General features: G+C 39.9%; 1 protein-coding gene and 1 long non-coding RNA gene across 14 annotated transcripts in view; one reads left to right on the forward strand and one right to left on the reverse strand.

The window, feature by feature from the left end:
* Window positions 1-7,239, reverse strand: part of map7b (microtubule-associated protein 7b) — a 24,215-nt gene extending 16,976 nt beyond the window's left edge. For 2 of the 13 annotated variants that reach the window (XM_067482610.1, XM_067482609.1), the window contains exon 1: window positions 2,590-3,460. In XM_067482610.1, the coding sequence (XP_067338711.1) occupies window positions 2,590-2,758 (169 nt within the window). In that variant the 5' untranslated portion in view covers window positions 2,759-3,460. Of the gene's footprint in view, window positions 1-130; window positions 279-2,589; window positions 3,468-7,099 lie in introns of those variants that run through there. The other 11 variants (XM_067482613.1, XM_067482606.1, XM_067482605.1 and 8 more) reach the window with 11 other exon arrangements.
* LOC137102778 (uncharacterized) lies at window positions 5,608-13,945 on the forward strand. The gene is made up of 3 exons (XR_010911270.1): window positions 5,608-7,252; window positions 12,253-12,362; window positions 12,445-13,945. It is a non-coding gene; the product is annotated as an uncharacterized lncRNA (long non-coding RNA).
* Window positions 13,946-14,614: the final 669 nt, after the last annotated feature.

The raw sequence follows: 14,614 nt of genomic DNA on the forward strand, positions 1-14,614 counted from the left end.
ACAATGTAGGGCGAAACGTGCTCTACACGTGTATCTACACACTGCACTGTGTTTATTCCCTATCCTGCATTCTGTCCAATCTGTGTTGATTTATAAATGAAAGTGCCCATGACTGAGCACAAGTCTTTACCTGGTTTTTGGTTCATGATTTCAAGGTTGTTGATCCCAGGATAGGACCTGTTGAACCCCTGCCTACTGTCCCACTCTGACTAGTCAGATCGGAGGACTAGATTCGACAGTCCTACTTCCTGAAAACATCCTACACAGCGCACGATAACCTAAAATCCAAAGTCCATGGTGCAGTGAGGGTGGGCAGCGAAAGAAAAAGCAACATAATGAAATTGCAAAAGACCAAAAAGGGATCTCACACACACAGAGAGAGAGAGAGAGGGGTCAGTGTCACTGTTGTTCAGCACTGACTGAGTGTGAAACAGGTTGTGGCGACTCTCCAACCCCCATCCTTTGTCCATGTGTCCGCATGTATATGTCTGAGTGTGTGTAAAGCAGTGAGACATAGAGAGAGAGAGTATTTAATCTGGCCCTCCCTCCCCTAGAGTTGGAGTCTGTGTATTTGCTCCCCACCCCCAATCTATCTGCATTGAATGACAGTCAGATTAAATGTTCAGAGTTAGCGATTGTAATGCTATGCTGTCCGGGGCAGTGGGTAGCAGGCGAGCACAGCTCCTGCCTCCTGTGCACCCTGAGAAGATTACCCACTGCTAATGCTAAGCTAAACGTTAAGCTCCAGCCAACAGAGGGGCAAAGTAAGCAGGAGGGGGAGTACTTCTGTCTAGCTCCAAGACACATCCAGGTATGGCTAACAGGTGTGTGTATGTGTGAGTGAGTGAGTGAGTGAGAATAGAAACTACTGGTGTCTTAATATTGTAGGGGTAATAAAAAAAATTTGTTTAGAGTTTGCACTCAAGTTGTTTTGGAAGAATACATACACAATTATGAGATTAGGAGGACTTTTTCCCTCAACCAGTGCTTATTACATTTCATCTCAGTTCATCCAACTTTTAGTAAGATCATTTATCCATCACACTACAGGACCAAGCCAAGAAGACCAGTTTTCCTGATAGGACAAAGGCTAAAGTTGAATTGCACAGCATGGACAAAGAAATAAAAAGATAGATAGAGAGATAGTGTGTGTGTGTGTGTGTGTGTGTGTGTGTGTGTGTTATGCATATCTATACTTTATAGTTCTGAAACAAATGCAGAATCACATTATTTTCATTTTGAGGTAAACGGTAAGGATTAATGTGGTTCTTTGCTGATATGTTAAAGTTATGCTTGCTGCAAGATCACAAAGTCTTGTTCCTGCCATCTCTCGGTCTGTTCTTTCTATGGGGCGAGTTTGCCCCATAAAGAAACTTTAAACCTTTAGCTAGACAATGGGTTAAGTATAAATATTTAATGCAATATTGTAGGCTAAATAATAAAAGCATAATTGTAACATATTTTTAGTCAAAGCTGTATAAATACTGTGCAATCAGTATAAGTTGGTTTAATAAAACCAAGAAAGAAAAAAAGGATGAAAAGGGAAAATAGATATCTTTTTATTTATCTCAGCTGGCCAGTGAGGGTTTATTTTCCTTCTACAATCAAAGCTTAGATAGATAAAAATCTGAGTGTCAATGGTTGTTGTTGAGCCCTGAGATAGACTGGTGGCCTGTCTTGAGTGTAGCCCATCATTGGCCTAGTGACAGCTGGGATCAGCTGGATCATGGATGGATCTACATCACAAAACATCCTGAACATCCTGAGTGACCCTTCCAAGCATTGTTGAGTAAACAGTATTTTTGTCTTTAAGTGTATTACATCTGCTTTCAGAGCAACAGATTTGAAGAGATCTGAGCTCAATTCACTACTACTTTTGTAGTTTTGTCAGTTGACCCATATTTTCCCAAATTGTTTTTGATAATGCACAACGTCGGCAGTTTATTAGGTACAGCAACCAAACACTACTGCAGAGTTACAGAGTCCTATTAAAATAATAATAAACATGTTTTTGATTGCATATTATTTTAAAAAGGTTTAGAGATGCTTGCCTGTGCTGCTAACCGTAAACATTATTATAAACAAAAATGAGATAAAACTTATGAGGTCCTGGAGGAACAAAATTATGTCAGTCACAAGTTAAAGTGTTACATGTGCAGGCGTATGTAGTGTTCCTGACTGACTGCTCTGCTTACTGATGCGTTACCACCACATACTCTTGTGAAATGGACTGCAGCTTCATTCTCATCTGTTGCCCTTGTCTTGCCTTGCCAGCTGGTTTACACCCAACATACCCATACTACCCACCCGAGGAAATACACATCAAACAATCAGCAGTCCTTTCAGCTACTCGTCTGCAAATGGCTGAGCTTAATGGTTTAGCTAACTTTTCAACTGCAACAGAACACAACATACAAGTAAACAGCAAGAAGTCTGTCTCTGTGCTTCTCCATCCCATATGTTAATGGTCTCACCCACTCACTAAAACAAGCAATTTGTTTAAATAAGCTCAAACAGCACTAAGTACTACAGCATGCAAATTAAATTTGCTCTCCAGTTTCAGTTTTCCTCTATCCTTTCTATCCATACCTTTTTTTGTCCTCCTGCAAACATCTCTTCGTCTCTGTCCTTCCTCTTCCTCAGTGATGGTGAAGAGTGCTGGGATGGCTGAACGACTACCTCCCTTCTTTAGCTTCCACTTACCCCACGAGCATCCACTTCCACCTCCTCCTTGTCCTCGCCCTTTTTTCTCTGGCATTCCCTGCCCTGTTGCTTACCCTCAAGCCCCCTGCTAACTCATCCAGCCCCTGCCCATCCCACCCTGCAGCTGAGGGTGGGCTGGTCAGGGCTGGTCAGTCGTGAGCCTTAGAGGATGCAATGGGGTCAACAATAAAAGCCTTAAAAGCACACTTAGTAAAAACGTAGATAGCTAACAGCTAATGCAGATACTTTCTTTTGACTGCACATTGCTCTCTGAGTCTGACACAGCAGTAAAAAACAGCGGGAAAAAAACATATAGCAGAGGAAGAGGAGAAAGCTGAAGGTGATAAGTAAAGAATAAAGTACAGTATGATGCAGAGGGAGAGTATTAAAAAACAGAAACAAAGCAGATCACTGTGTCATGTCTATACTGCCTGCAGTGGCAGTGTAAGGAATAGAGGAAGAGTTAAAAAGGAAATGCGACAGAGTCTGAGGATGAGCTCTTGTGGTCTGGCTTAGAAAAGAAGGCTTAATCCACAAGACTGGCTCAGTCGAGAGCTAGAAGGATTGCACTTCTCGACTCCCCCACTGCTCAAGAGATGCTGCTTTCACTGCTGTTACTGCAGGACCCTTTCCTCACTCCTCGACCCCCCTTCGCTACGCCTATTCTATAAATGCAAACTTGTCAGAATAATCACATCACGCAGGCACACAAACAAACATGGGGAACAGAGGGCAGTGGGGTTGTTAAAATATTCAGTGCAAATCCAGCAGTGGAAGGTGAGCTGGTACCAGCAAAAGGTTTCCCTGACAACAGCAGCACGTGGACCAATGACGCAGTGAAAGAGTAAGAGTGACAGAGCAAAGGCACACTTTAATGTAGTGTGTGTGCATGCGCGTGCACACACACACACACACACACACACACGGGGCTAAGGATGGGATGCCCGCCTATGCACACACCAAACCAAACAATGCAGAACTGGAGCAGCCTCTGTGGAAGGGGTGTGTTCACAGAGCACATGGTATATGTCCCTGCCCTAATTTCCACTTAAAGAGCCATCCACCCCTTGAATCGTTGTACATTATATATGGGATTACAGCCATTCATTTGTGACTTAACAGGGGTTGGGTAATGCAAATGCTTTAAGCATAATTTGGAAGCAACATTTATATGTAGAGAGCACTGTGGCAGGTTTACACAGGGATGTTGCAAAGTTTTAGTTGATTAATCACACAAACATGTCGTATCCATTTCCAGCTTCTCAAAAATAAGGCTGTCAGTCTGTTTTATACTACTGTAAATAAATATTTGGATTTGGGACTAAGAAATTACAAATATATTAATTAGCTAAACAAACTAATAACTGAGCTCATAATAAATCATTAATAAGGCATTTAGTTGAAAGCTATACAACCCAATTTGTGAAGGATATGGACTTGGCAAAGACACACAACAGGTCAGATGCCATGGAGGGGAGGGAGAACAATGACTGGCCACATTATTGGAGCAATGTTCAATACAAACGGAAACACCAGCCTGACGAGCCATAACCACCTGTGTGCCTTGTGCACACTTATCGCAGATCTACCAGTGCAAATACACCAGGAGATTAAATACCCAGTATGTGTGATTGTAAAGCCAACAACACACTGTTGCTCGAAACAGCAAGAGAACAAAACGATTAAAGACATGTCCTCTGACAGACCTTTTAGCTGAAATCCACTGTAGGTGCAGCTATTCTTGTTATTTGTTGTTGGCCTTATATTTACTTTAAAGTATAATGGATAGTTCATTATATTAAGTATCTGTAATACAAATCAAATGTACACCTTTCTCATATTTAAAATACAGAGGAATTCAGGACAATACCTGCTGCTTCATCTCCCTAGGGAGAACATTCATGAAAGAGCCACCTGATCTTTCCTGCAGGATAAAGTAATGCTGTAATCCTACACTCACACTCTAACCGGATAGTCTACACACACACCCTTCTCACACCTACTGAATGTGTGCATAGGACAGATACAGGAACTGATTACACTTTCAGACTTTCTGAGGCTGTAAAGTTAAATCTGGAATTAATTCTCAGTAATAAACACAGAAAGTGGCTCAGAACATTACAACATGATTGTCTCCAAAGTCAACAAAACATTTTCTGAGTTGCATTAAAAAGGGTTTAGCAGTTTTTATATTTCCATCTGACCTACTCCATTTCCTGGTTGTCGCTCTCATGCACTTGAAGTTTGACACAGTTTAAATTAAGGCAATAGAGGCAGTAGATTATTGCAAGCTAGCAAGTAATGTTGAGTAAGTCAAGCAAATCCTAAAAACACTATCTTTCAAATGAACACCTCATCATATTTTGATAGTCTATGGTTGAGTACAGCAACTCAATCTATTGCCTCCACAACCTACATGTACAAGATGACTTAGAGGGGAAATTCTCTGCTACCAAATCACCGAAGCTCCTCAACAGAATCAAGGAAGCTGCACCAATGTACTGCAGCGTAGCTTCCTGATTAGGAAACATCTTGGTGGTGCTGAAGGTAAAGAAATACCGTGCACCTGTCCGTGAATTAACAGTAGTAGATTAAAGAAAGTTTGTCACCTGATAGGAAAGATATTAAAACATATCATGTCACAGTGGGGGAGAAGCATTTTTGTGCAGGTATACTGTGGGAAAACAAATGGATGTCACAGACTGGCAAATGGCTGATTTGGGAGAATAGAGGATAATCCAGGAAAATACAGTTGTCACATTCAGAGACAGATTTGCCATTATAGCTTTGTTGAAAATATGAGTATGGAAGGAGCTGTTCATGAATATCAAGCTAGCAGTAGCATGAAAGCACCACGTTACTGAAAACTGATGGATTCACTTAATAGACCTGGATACTTGATTTCAAAGTATAGTGGGCAGAAAGAGAAGAATACACTAGCCGTTTTTTTAGCTGGTTGTTTTACTACACTTAAACACTCACTGATTAAACTGCTGATTAGTCTAAAATGTCCTGAAGGCAACAACAATAGCTGCACTTTGATCCAATTGTTTTGACTGATGCCATTTTTAGGCATTTCTAAGTAAAAAAAAAAAAACATAAGCATAGTTGTCATAATAAAGCATAATCTCACATTTTGTTTGCATAAATATAGTCTTCTCACTTTTTTAACCACAAGTCTATTTAAAAAAACAAACAAACTACATTCTCATAGTTGAACTGTACCTCAAACTTTAGTGTACTTCAACTCTGAAAGTAAATTAACCCAATTAGAGTAGAGTGACCATACATGGGAAACAGCAGAGCTGATTTCCACAAGCACAGGCATAGGGGAAAACGAAAAATGTATGTTAAGGTATTCAAACGATAGAAACTAGATGTATTTTTTATGCTGTACCAAACTTGAAGAATGTAGTATGTAAAACTCTGTAGTGCAAACCTTAGCACAGATAACAAAAGCAGCTAATGTCATTTAACTAAATCAAAAACTCAGGGGATACTGCACCGCTCTGACCACGTACCAGACGGTGACGTCACAGTGGTTATTTTGCCATTAACAGCTGATGGAAAACACCTGTTGTTTCATTTCTACTCCAACAGAGTTGTGCACCATCAGTTGACATCAAGTCCATTTTCTGGTTCTATATTGAACTTAGAAAATGGGATTAGTCGCTGTGTTCATGTTTCATTACTTTTGGTGACGCCACAGGCAACGTTTGCTTTGATGCTGTTTACCATACACAGTATTAGACTAAGTAGTAATTTACGTTTATCTTTCTAATGTGCCATTTATTTCACTAAACAAGGACGTCAGCTGTGACGTTAACAGAGTACCTAACTACGTCATTAATGGTCATTTTGAGTCATGGTTTCCGATGTTTTACGACTGTTTATACTGACAAGCCAATTCAAACTTTGGGTAAATCCAGATATTGATCAACATCTGCAGAAGTGACAACAACCGCACAGCCTAAAGACACAGTTTAAAGGAACTTGCTTATTTCTATTGATTTGCCCGTCACGTCAACTCCAGGGACATGACGACGAGTTGACAAAATGTCAGCAACAGGTGCCTGTCAGCGTAGGAGAAGCTCAAAATGTCCAAACAACCACCACAAAAGTAAAACTGAAAACATCTGAGCAATTTAAAGAGCACGTCGTGTTAATAAAAGTAAAGCAAACCGGTCGGGTGAGTCGGTTGATTGTTAATCCCGCTCCCGTGACCCGAACGGATAACACCGGCTTCGAGTAGCTCAGAGGTTTCTCTTTAATTCAGCCTCAGTGGTCAAACACCATCACGCCAAGTGCTTTAGTTCCCCGAGTGCCTCATCATTCAGTCCAGAGCTCGCCCACAAAAAGTTTGCCCAGATAAACTTTCCAATGGGGAAGAACTCACCTTGGGACTCGGGAGGAGAAGCGTCGCTGCCACCCTGCTCCGCCATTTCTCCTGACGTCAGCTGAGAGGATCAGCGGCAGGAACCCGCGGGACCTGCTTAGCTGATCCTGTCACACCCTCCCTGGGACAGGTGGGCGAGAGCACAGGCCACAGGTCAGTGTCAGAGCCATGACACACTTTGGTGATGAGTATTATCTCTGATAGTATTCAGGTGCAGGACTAAACACACTTGATTTGTTTAAGTTTTAGATCAACTCGGGTCTATAGACCTTGCCTACCTGCAGGAGTCTGAATCTACTTAAATTATGTACATTTACTTCAGTTAATAATGGGGTCACTTTGTTTGAGCAAGGATGCCTTTACTGCTTTAAACATACTTAACGAGTGGCAGATGGGTCAAGGTGCGCAAATTACATGACCTCAGCTCTACAAAACGTCCTGTGCTGACACCTACTGGCACAGGGTCTGTGTCAACATGGTGAAATAAAATCATTGCCAGCAATTCACCACTGATACTGTATCTGGGCAAGTTGAGTAATTGTCAGAGTCCTGTCAGTGAATGTTAGCCTTGTTTGTTTGTTTGTTTAGTCGAGTTAGTTTATTTAAATGGGTAAAAGAAAAGATAGATAAGGTTAGCAATGGGATCACTGTTACACTAAATGAAGCATACAAAGGGCTGTATAAAATCTAAGCAGTACTACACACTTACATCACCACAGTACAGCAACATAACGAGAGGTAGCAGGATACAGAGAAATCTAAAAATCCTCAGAATTAACAAAACTAAACAATGAGACCATTAAGCATATGGACCTGTCACATCATGCATGCTTGGCTTCTCTTGCTCACATGTCATTGTCTCCTTGGGGTGTGTTCCTAACTTGTAAACCACTGTGGATAAAAGCATCTGGCAAATGACTAAATCTAAACGTTTAAATATCAAATGTATGGTAATAGACGTGTTATATGGGAAACCCACCAATCAGGAGCCATGCACTTTGATTGCATTACTATTATTCCATACAACCAGCAGAGGGAGTCCTTTTCTTGCATTAATTTTTTTTTGACTATTCAGTTTCGTTGACGGGTTCAGCACCTTTTCAATTAAGCTTCACTCATTCATCAGTAAGATGTTGAAACGATAAAATCTGGTTGATTGTAAAGCTATTGAATATTCAAGTAAAAAGGTTCTTCTTTCACTGTTTTTAACATGTCACCAAACAATAAAATCAGTTTTTATGTCCAAAAATATGAATAAACAGTTACCCTTTAACAACAAAGATTTTCAATTGGTGTTATTTCAGCTAAACCAGAGAAATTTGAGCAAGGATTCACTGTTCCTAGATAAATGTATGCTAATCTCTGCTCATATCATTGCTATTTGCCCACCCGAGCAGACCCCCCCCCCCCCCCCCCCCAACCTGCAGTAAAATTGCTACTGATTGGTGCAGAAAAAACTGCAACCATGGCAACCAGCTGTTTGGCAATGTTGCTGATGGAGCGAAGGGATATTGGCCTGGAGGTAGATATTTACATTCTGACACACAGACAGACAAACACACACTTCTGCTCACCTCTGTAATGCCTGATGCAAAGAGGAGACAGAGAGTGGGAAAATAATGGCTGCTAACATGTTCAGCTCTTTCCTAGTTATATTTACTCAAATGATTTAACCCAAACCAGCCCCACTCCCCTGCTTGTTTTTTCTGACAAAACCCCCTCCAGACAAAGCCAGCCGCAGCTCCTTTCTTTGTAGTGTTTATTTTCTTTCTTTGTGTTTGTGCTTAATGTCAGGAGCCTTGAAGGTTAGTGAAGAGGTGCAGGTCAGCATGTTAAGCCTGGGGAGAGGTCCAGGGTTGTGTGTGTTTGAACACATTCTCACACATGCATGATGAAAGCCTCCCCAAACTGTCTGTAATTGGATCCCAAGGGAATTTGAGAGTTTGCCTACACAGAAACAGCATTTTGATTGTTCACCAATAAATACACACCATGAAAATAGGAATTCCCACTGCGTGATGCAGGTAAAATGTACCTACTAACCGTGTAAGTGGGGAAAATGCAGAAAGACTTTGCGTTTGAAGGGAATGGATTTTAGACATTTCCACTTTGGGATGCCGATCTTCTGTTGATTAACGGCGTGGACGCTTTATGAAATTCTATAATCAAGTGAGAATGGGGGTAGGCTGCTGGGGAATGAGCAGATCAAGGAAGTGATTGATTGTGAGGGCACAGAGCTTCACTCCTCACAGATACATTTGGATTAATTTATGTGCCTATGCACAGGACCTAAAGCCCACCCCAGCTTAATTTAACAAGCAGGATCAACCATCTAGGGGCAAACTATCTCATTTTATACAGTATGAAGAGGAGGCTGAGGATTGATTTCCTTACAGTGGGTATTTCTGTATAACTGAAACTGTAGGACAAGATCATTCCCATTAAGAAGCTGAATGAGAAAATAAGACTCTTCAGAGTTGTTAATAACAGCAATGTTCTTCCACTTTAGTTGTTTTTAATTGGAAGGGAATGTGGAAAAACAACAAAATCACTATTGTCGGTGCCGCCATCTAAAAGCAAATCTGCTTTGTAAAAGTGAGATCACCACATCTTGAAACACAGTGTTGTGTTAAATGATTCCTCTCTACATGTAATTGCAATACTTCCAAATGCTGCTGAAGACAGCCCAAACAGCTTGTGTGGCTCTGAAGAAATGTTGAAAATCTAGGAGATAACTGGATAAACACTGCATAGATTGAAAATATTAATTTCAAAGCAGCTTGCAGAGACACACTGCTGTGTTGCTGATGGCAGCACATCAACACCTACTACAAACTGCAAGTAAACAGATGTCAGTTTCGTGGTGATATCATTTTAGCTGTGGATAATGACAGTTTAACTGTGAAATTTCACGGGACTCCCATGGTCGGTGTCTTGCTTCCACCAACTCAAAAATGGACAATATGTTTGATGTTCTTTTTTTCCCCTTTATTTCATTTTGCAGATGTTGTAATGATAGGAAAATCTGGTAATTAACAGCAAATTAGCTGACATGCAGGTTTAGCTTATGTTGTTTAACAGCCCACATTCTGTAATAGTGTTACATTTTCATAGCAGAGGTGAAGCAGGTGATAAACCATTAATGATAATTGCCATGACTTCAACTTACATTGTCATTTAGCAAATCTTTTGTGTTCTATTATTTCCTTGTGTCACTTTATGCCAGTTTGCCTACCACTGTTTTATAGTTTGTTAATTATTATTTATTATTTCTATATTTAAGTTATAGTTGTGTGAAAAAGTTCGCATCAACCTTTTTTTTTGTACATGTCAGAAAATGTAAAACAGGGTTAGTTTTGCATCCCTCTAACATGCAGTTTTGTAAATAGGTGCACATTTAACCCCAAACCAAACATATTAACATTGCACATTCAGGTAGTAATGTTTAATCATTTATCATCAGAAGTAACAAAAAAGGCCAGGAGTGTTAAAAATAGTTATAGTAAAATATTAAAAATGTTATCAGTGCAAACGTTTGCATCAGTGTTGATAAATGAATTTTTAATTAACTTAAAATAATTTCTGTCAAAAGAATAATTGTGCTAGCTGAATGAGCTTTAAACATTACAAATATATTTGTTTCACTCATTTTGCCATTTCAAAATAAAGGGATGCAAACATTTGCACCCAACTTAATGAACAAAATTATGAGGTGTAAAAAAATTATTCTTTTTTTGTAAATGAAATAGGATCAAACGCTTTCAATTTGTAATTTCAATTACAAAACCTTTTCTGTCCAGCCACTCTGCTGTTGGATGGAAAGCACTAAGCCTGTAGTGACCGTGGTTTTGTAGAATACTATGACAATAAGGGCCTGTTTAATTATCTCTGTCCCTTCATAATTCACTAGAAACAGATGGCATAGTAGAGAATGATCTAAATGAACCCCCTGCAGATAGACAGATCCCCCACCAAGTTGCCCCGTGCTTTGTCTAAATAGGCATGCCCTGCCTTGAGTTCACCCTTGCACACCACAAACCCTCAAATGTATATTGAATCTCATCCCTCTGCACATAAATGACCAATCACAAAAAGAAAATAAACCTTGAAAACAAGTAGTTCCTACACAAACAGGCCAACAGACATATGGCTGTGTGACCAAGTAAATAGTGCTATTAATTCTAAATCCCTGCTATAATCCCTTGGGTGGTAGCAGCAGCATTGTCTACAGTGTTTACTGTCTGTGTTGGGTCAACTTAGTGGCTAGCAGAACCATAAGGCATTAAATCCACACTCTGTACACAGTCCCTCCCCTCTGTCTGTGTATTGTTGTGTATTGTTATCAGGAAACATTTCTTGTAAAACCAGCTCCACATTGACACGCCACAATATTATTTTTGGATGCATCATTATTAACGGAATTAACGAAAACTCATGCACTTCAGTAAGATTGTGAAAAGACCGAAAGACTTATTCTGTATTGTTAAATAATTAGATTGGTACTTTTAAGCACTTCCTCTATAACAATGGCTACCATCTCCCTCCATCCAGCCCAGGTTTCAACTGCTAGTCAAAAAGCTGCACTAAAGTGATCTTGTACATGTGCATACTTTTTATGCTTGGAGAGCAAGAATTGTAACATTTTTGTCAGGGTGCCAGAAAACTGAATGCGCTAAAAGTTAAAGTGATTTCCAATGAAATGTACTGCAGGTTTTGCCACTTACACACACACATGCAAACCGTGTAAAGTAGATCTCATGCACATGTGTTATATAGTATTCATAAAGTGAAGGAAAGAGGTAGTTCCCAGGGATTTTGCTGTACTTAAGGGTAGAAGAGCCTAAAATATTTAGTGTAAGTATTCAGTACATCATTTCACTGGAATTCACTCATTGTGCGTATGTGTGTGCGTTTGTGTGTAGTAATGCTATATTGTCAAACTAGATTCTGTTAAAAGTTTTGATCAGGATGCCAGAGAGAGAAATTTAATGTTCCCTTTACCCACAGTGCAGCATCATAAACATAGCCCAACATCATGGAGATGTTCCTTCCCTCTGCCTGGGGACTCAGTGATGTTGTATGGCTGAATTGCCTGTCATGTGAATGAAAGAGTAGAGGACAACACTTTGCTCAGTATTTGTCTACTGTTGCAGTATGGTTCCATGCCAGTGGAGACGGGATGGGTTCTTTCCAGCTGGAGGGAACCAGACAGGGGCAGATGCTGCCAGTGTCATCAAATCTCTCATCGCTCTTTTCTGCCCTGGTAATATACAGTATTTGACTGTCTGTCTCAGATATCCCCAGTCTGTTCCCTTTGTCTCCCTTGGTGTCTCTCTGATTTACAGGCATGATGGATCACTACATCCAAAAGGGAGAAGGAGGGAGAAGACAGGGGAGCGGAGATATAGGATCAAGACAGAGAGTGGCAAAAGACAGAGGGGGAGGGGAAGAAATAATGTTTCACATAACAAGATGTAATGTATTGTTACATTTCATGTAAATTCACAGTGACCTAACAATTTCTGATATTAACTCATGAAAATGCAACTTCTTGCTTTTGTCACTGAGATTTCATTTCATGCATCCATACATTTTATTTTCCTCCATCAATCAACTCCCTCTTTTCACATCGGTTTAATAATCCAAAACACCAACTCGAGGACTATGCTGGTGTGAGATTTGCTGGTGTGCAGCCAGCTGACTGAACCAGGCATGCTGACTGGCGGGGGGGAAGCTCCCATCCTCAACTATTCTCCTCACATTCACCTTGCAGTCCCAATTATTCAAGGCAGCAAGCACGAGCACTCCCTGTCAGGCAGCCAGCCCCAGCTGTGAAAAGTGGGTCATGAAATTTAAAGGCGCACACGACCATGTTGCACTGCACACTTGCTCTGGCACCGCTTTGGCTTTCTCTTCCTCTCCGCACACGACAGCAGCAGTGTGTGTGTGTAATTATATTTCCTGCAGTGAAATCCACAAGGCTGTTTGGGAATGTGTGTCAGTGAATCAGAAGACATTCATTAACCATTCTCTGTGGGAATCAAATCTGTGGCACATTCACGAAGAATCTCTCTCCGTCTGTCTTCTCTGTATGCTGGATGATTCTTTCACATGACTTCCGTTTAGAAATAAAATTATATGAGATTAATTTGCAATGAGTTAGACTTGTTTCCTCACAGATCAATGATTCATGGAACAATAACATGACTGTTATTGTTTCTTCTTGGGCCCATGTAACAGGCTTAAATCATTCTCTGAGGCCAGTGAACACTTTCTACCTAGCAACACTGTACAGTAGGCCAGTAGGCTAGTCCATATGGGCCAAACATGCTGCAGAGAAAGGGTACTCATGCGCAGAGTGAGCAATAATGTCATGCCCTGATGAGAGCTTTATTGAATCAGACAGAAGTGTCCTACTAAACTACTACCCCAATGTGTGGCATTGAGAAGGAACACATTGGCAACAGTAATTCTGTATCCATGTAAAGTATCCCTTGTGCTCAGTTGCAAGAAAGCGCACAGACACACACAGAGGACCACAACGGTACACAGTCGGTTACACAAATTCACATTTTGAAATTTCATTTCAACATATATTTGACATTTGTTAAAATATTTTTCTCTGCTTTAAGGAAAAGCTTGACATTTTGGGAAACACATATCTGATGATGTCGATGCAGCTCTCTGAGAGAGGCATAACACATTGAAGTCAGAAAATAACTATTTGATATTTTATGAAATAAAAGACAGGAGGACATTGTTTCAAACAGTACACAGTCTTTCTGCATTTTTATTACCAGCAAAAACAAACCACACACCACATTACATTTTAAAAACAAGAACACTTCTTGTGGATGTACAGAAAAACAAAACTGCTGCTGAAAAACTGAATATTTTAATTTTAATAAATGGAAAAGGTATAAAAAGTTTTATTTTGTGAAATAAAAACCTTTGGGCCAAAATTTTCTCCTCATGCTACTTTAAAAATACATGCAAACCTAAAGCTTTCTAATATGGACGCTTTCAAAATACTTTCCACATTAAATCCCATAAATATTAAAATATCAGCCTATTGCCCCTGAACTTTTTTCTTGACAGAGAAAGTCCTATGGAGTACCTTGACATAAATAGGTGTATCTTGATTATCTATAATGTTCTCCTCTTTAACTTTTCATTCCAGTTTGGTGACACCAACCTGTCCTTGTTTAAATGAAGGAAAGAAAATACAAAGAGGATGACATTATAAATAAATACAAATAAATACACATTTCTTTCAGACACATTATTCCGGCCTCAGTTGACAGTGAAAATGTCTTTTATACAACCGAAACCTGGGAAGAACATCAAAGACAGCACCATTTTTTTTAAATGTCCTGGATTCCCTCCAACGTGAGAGTCACGTTGTTTCAACACAAAAAGTTCTACAAAGTCATATATGGTAGCTAAGTCAAAAAAGTATTTTTTGCTTGATTATAAGTTAATAATATCTATACTCTTTAATAATGTTTTCTCTGT

Source organism: Channa argus, chromosome 17 (assembly GCF_033026475.1).
Source record: "Channa argus isolate prfri chromosome 17, Channa argus male v1.0, whole genome shotgun sequence".
NCBI classification, from domain to species: Eukaryota; Metazoa; Chordata; class Actinopteri; order Anabantiformes; family Channidae; genus Channa; species Channa argus.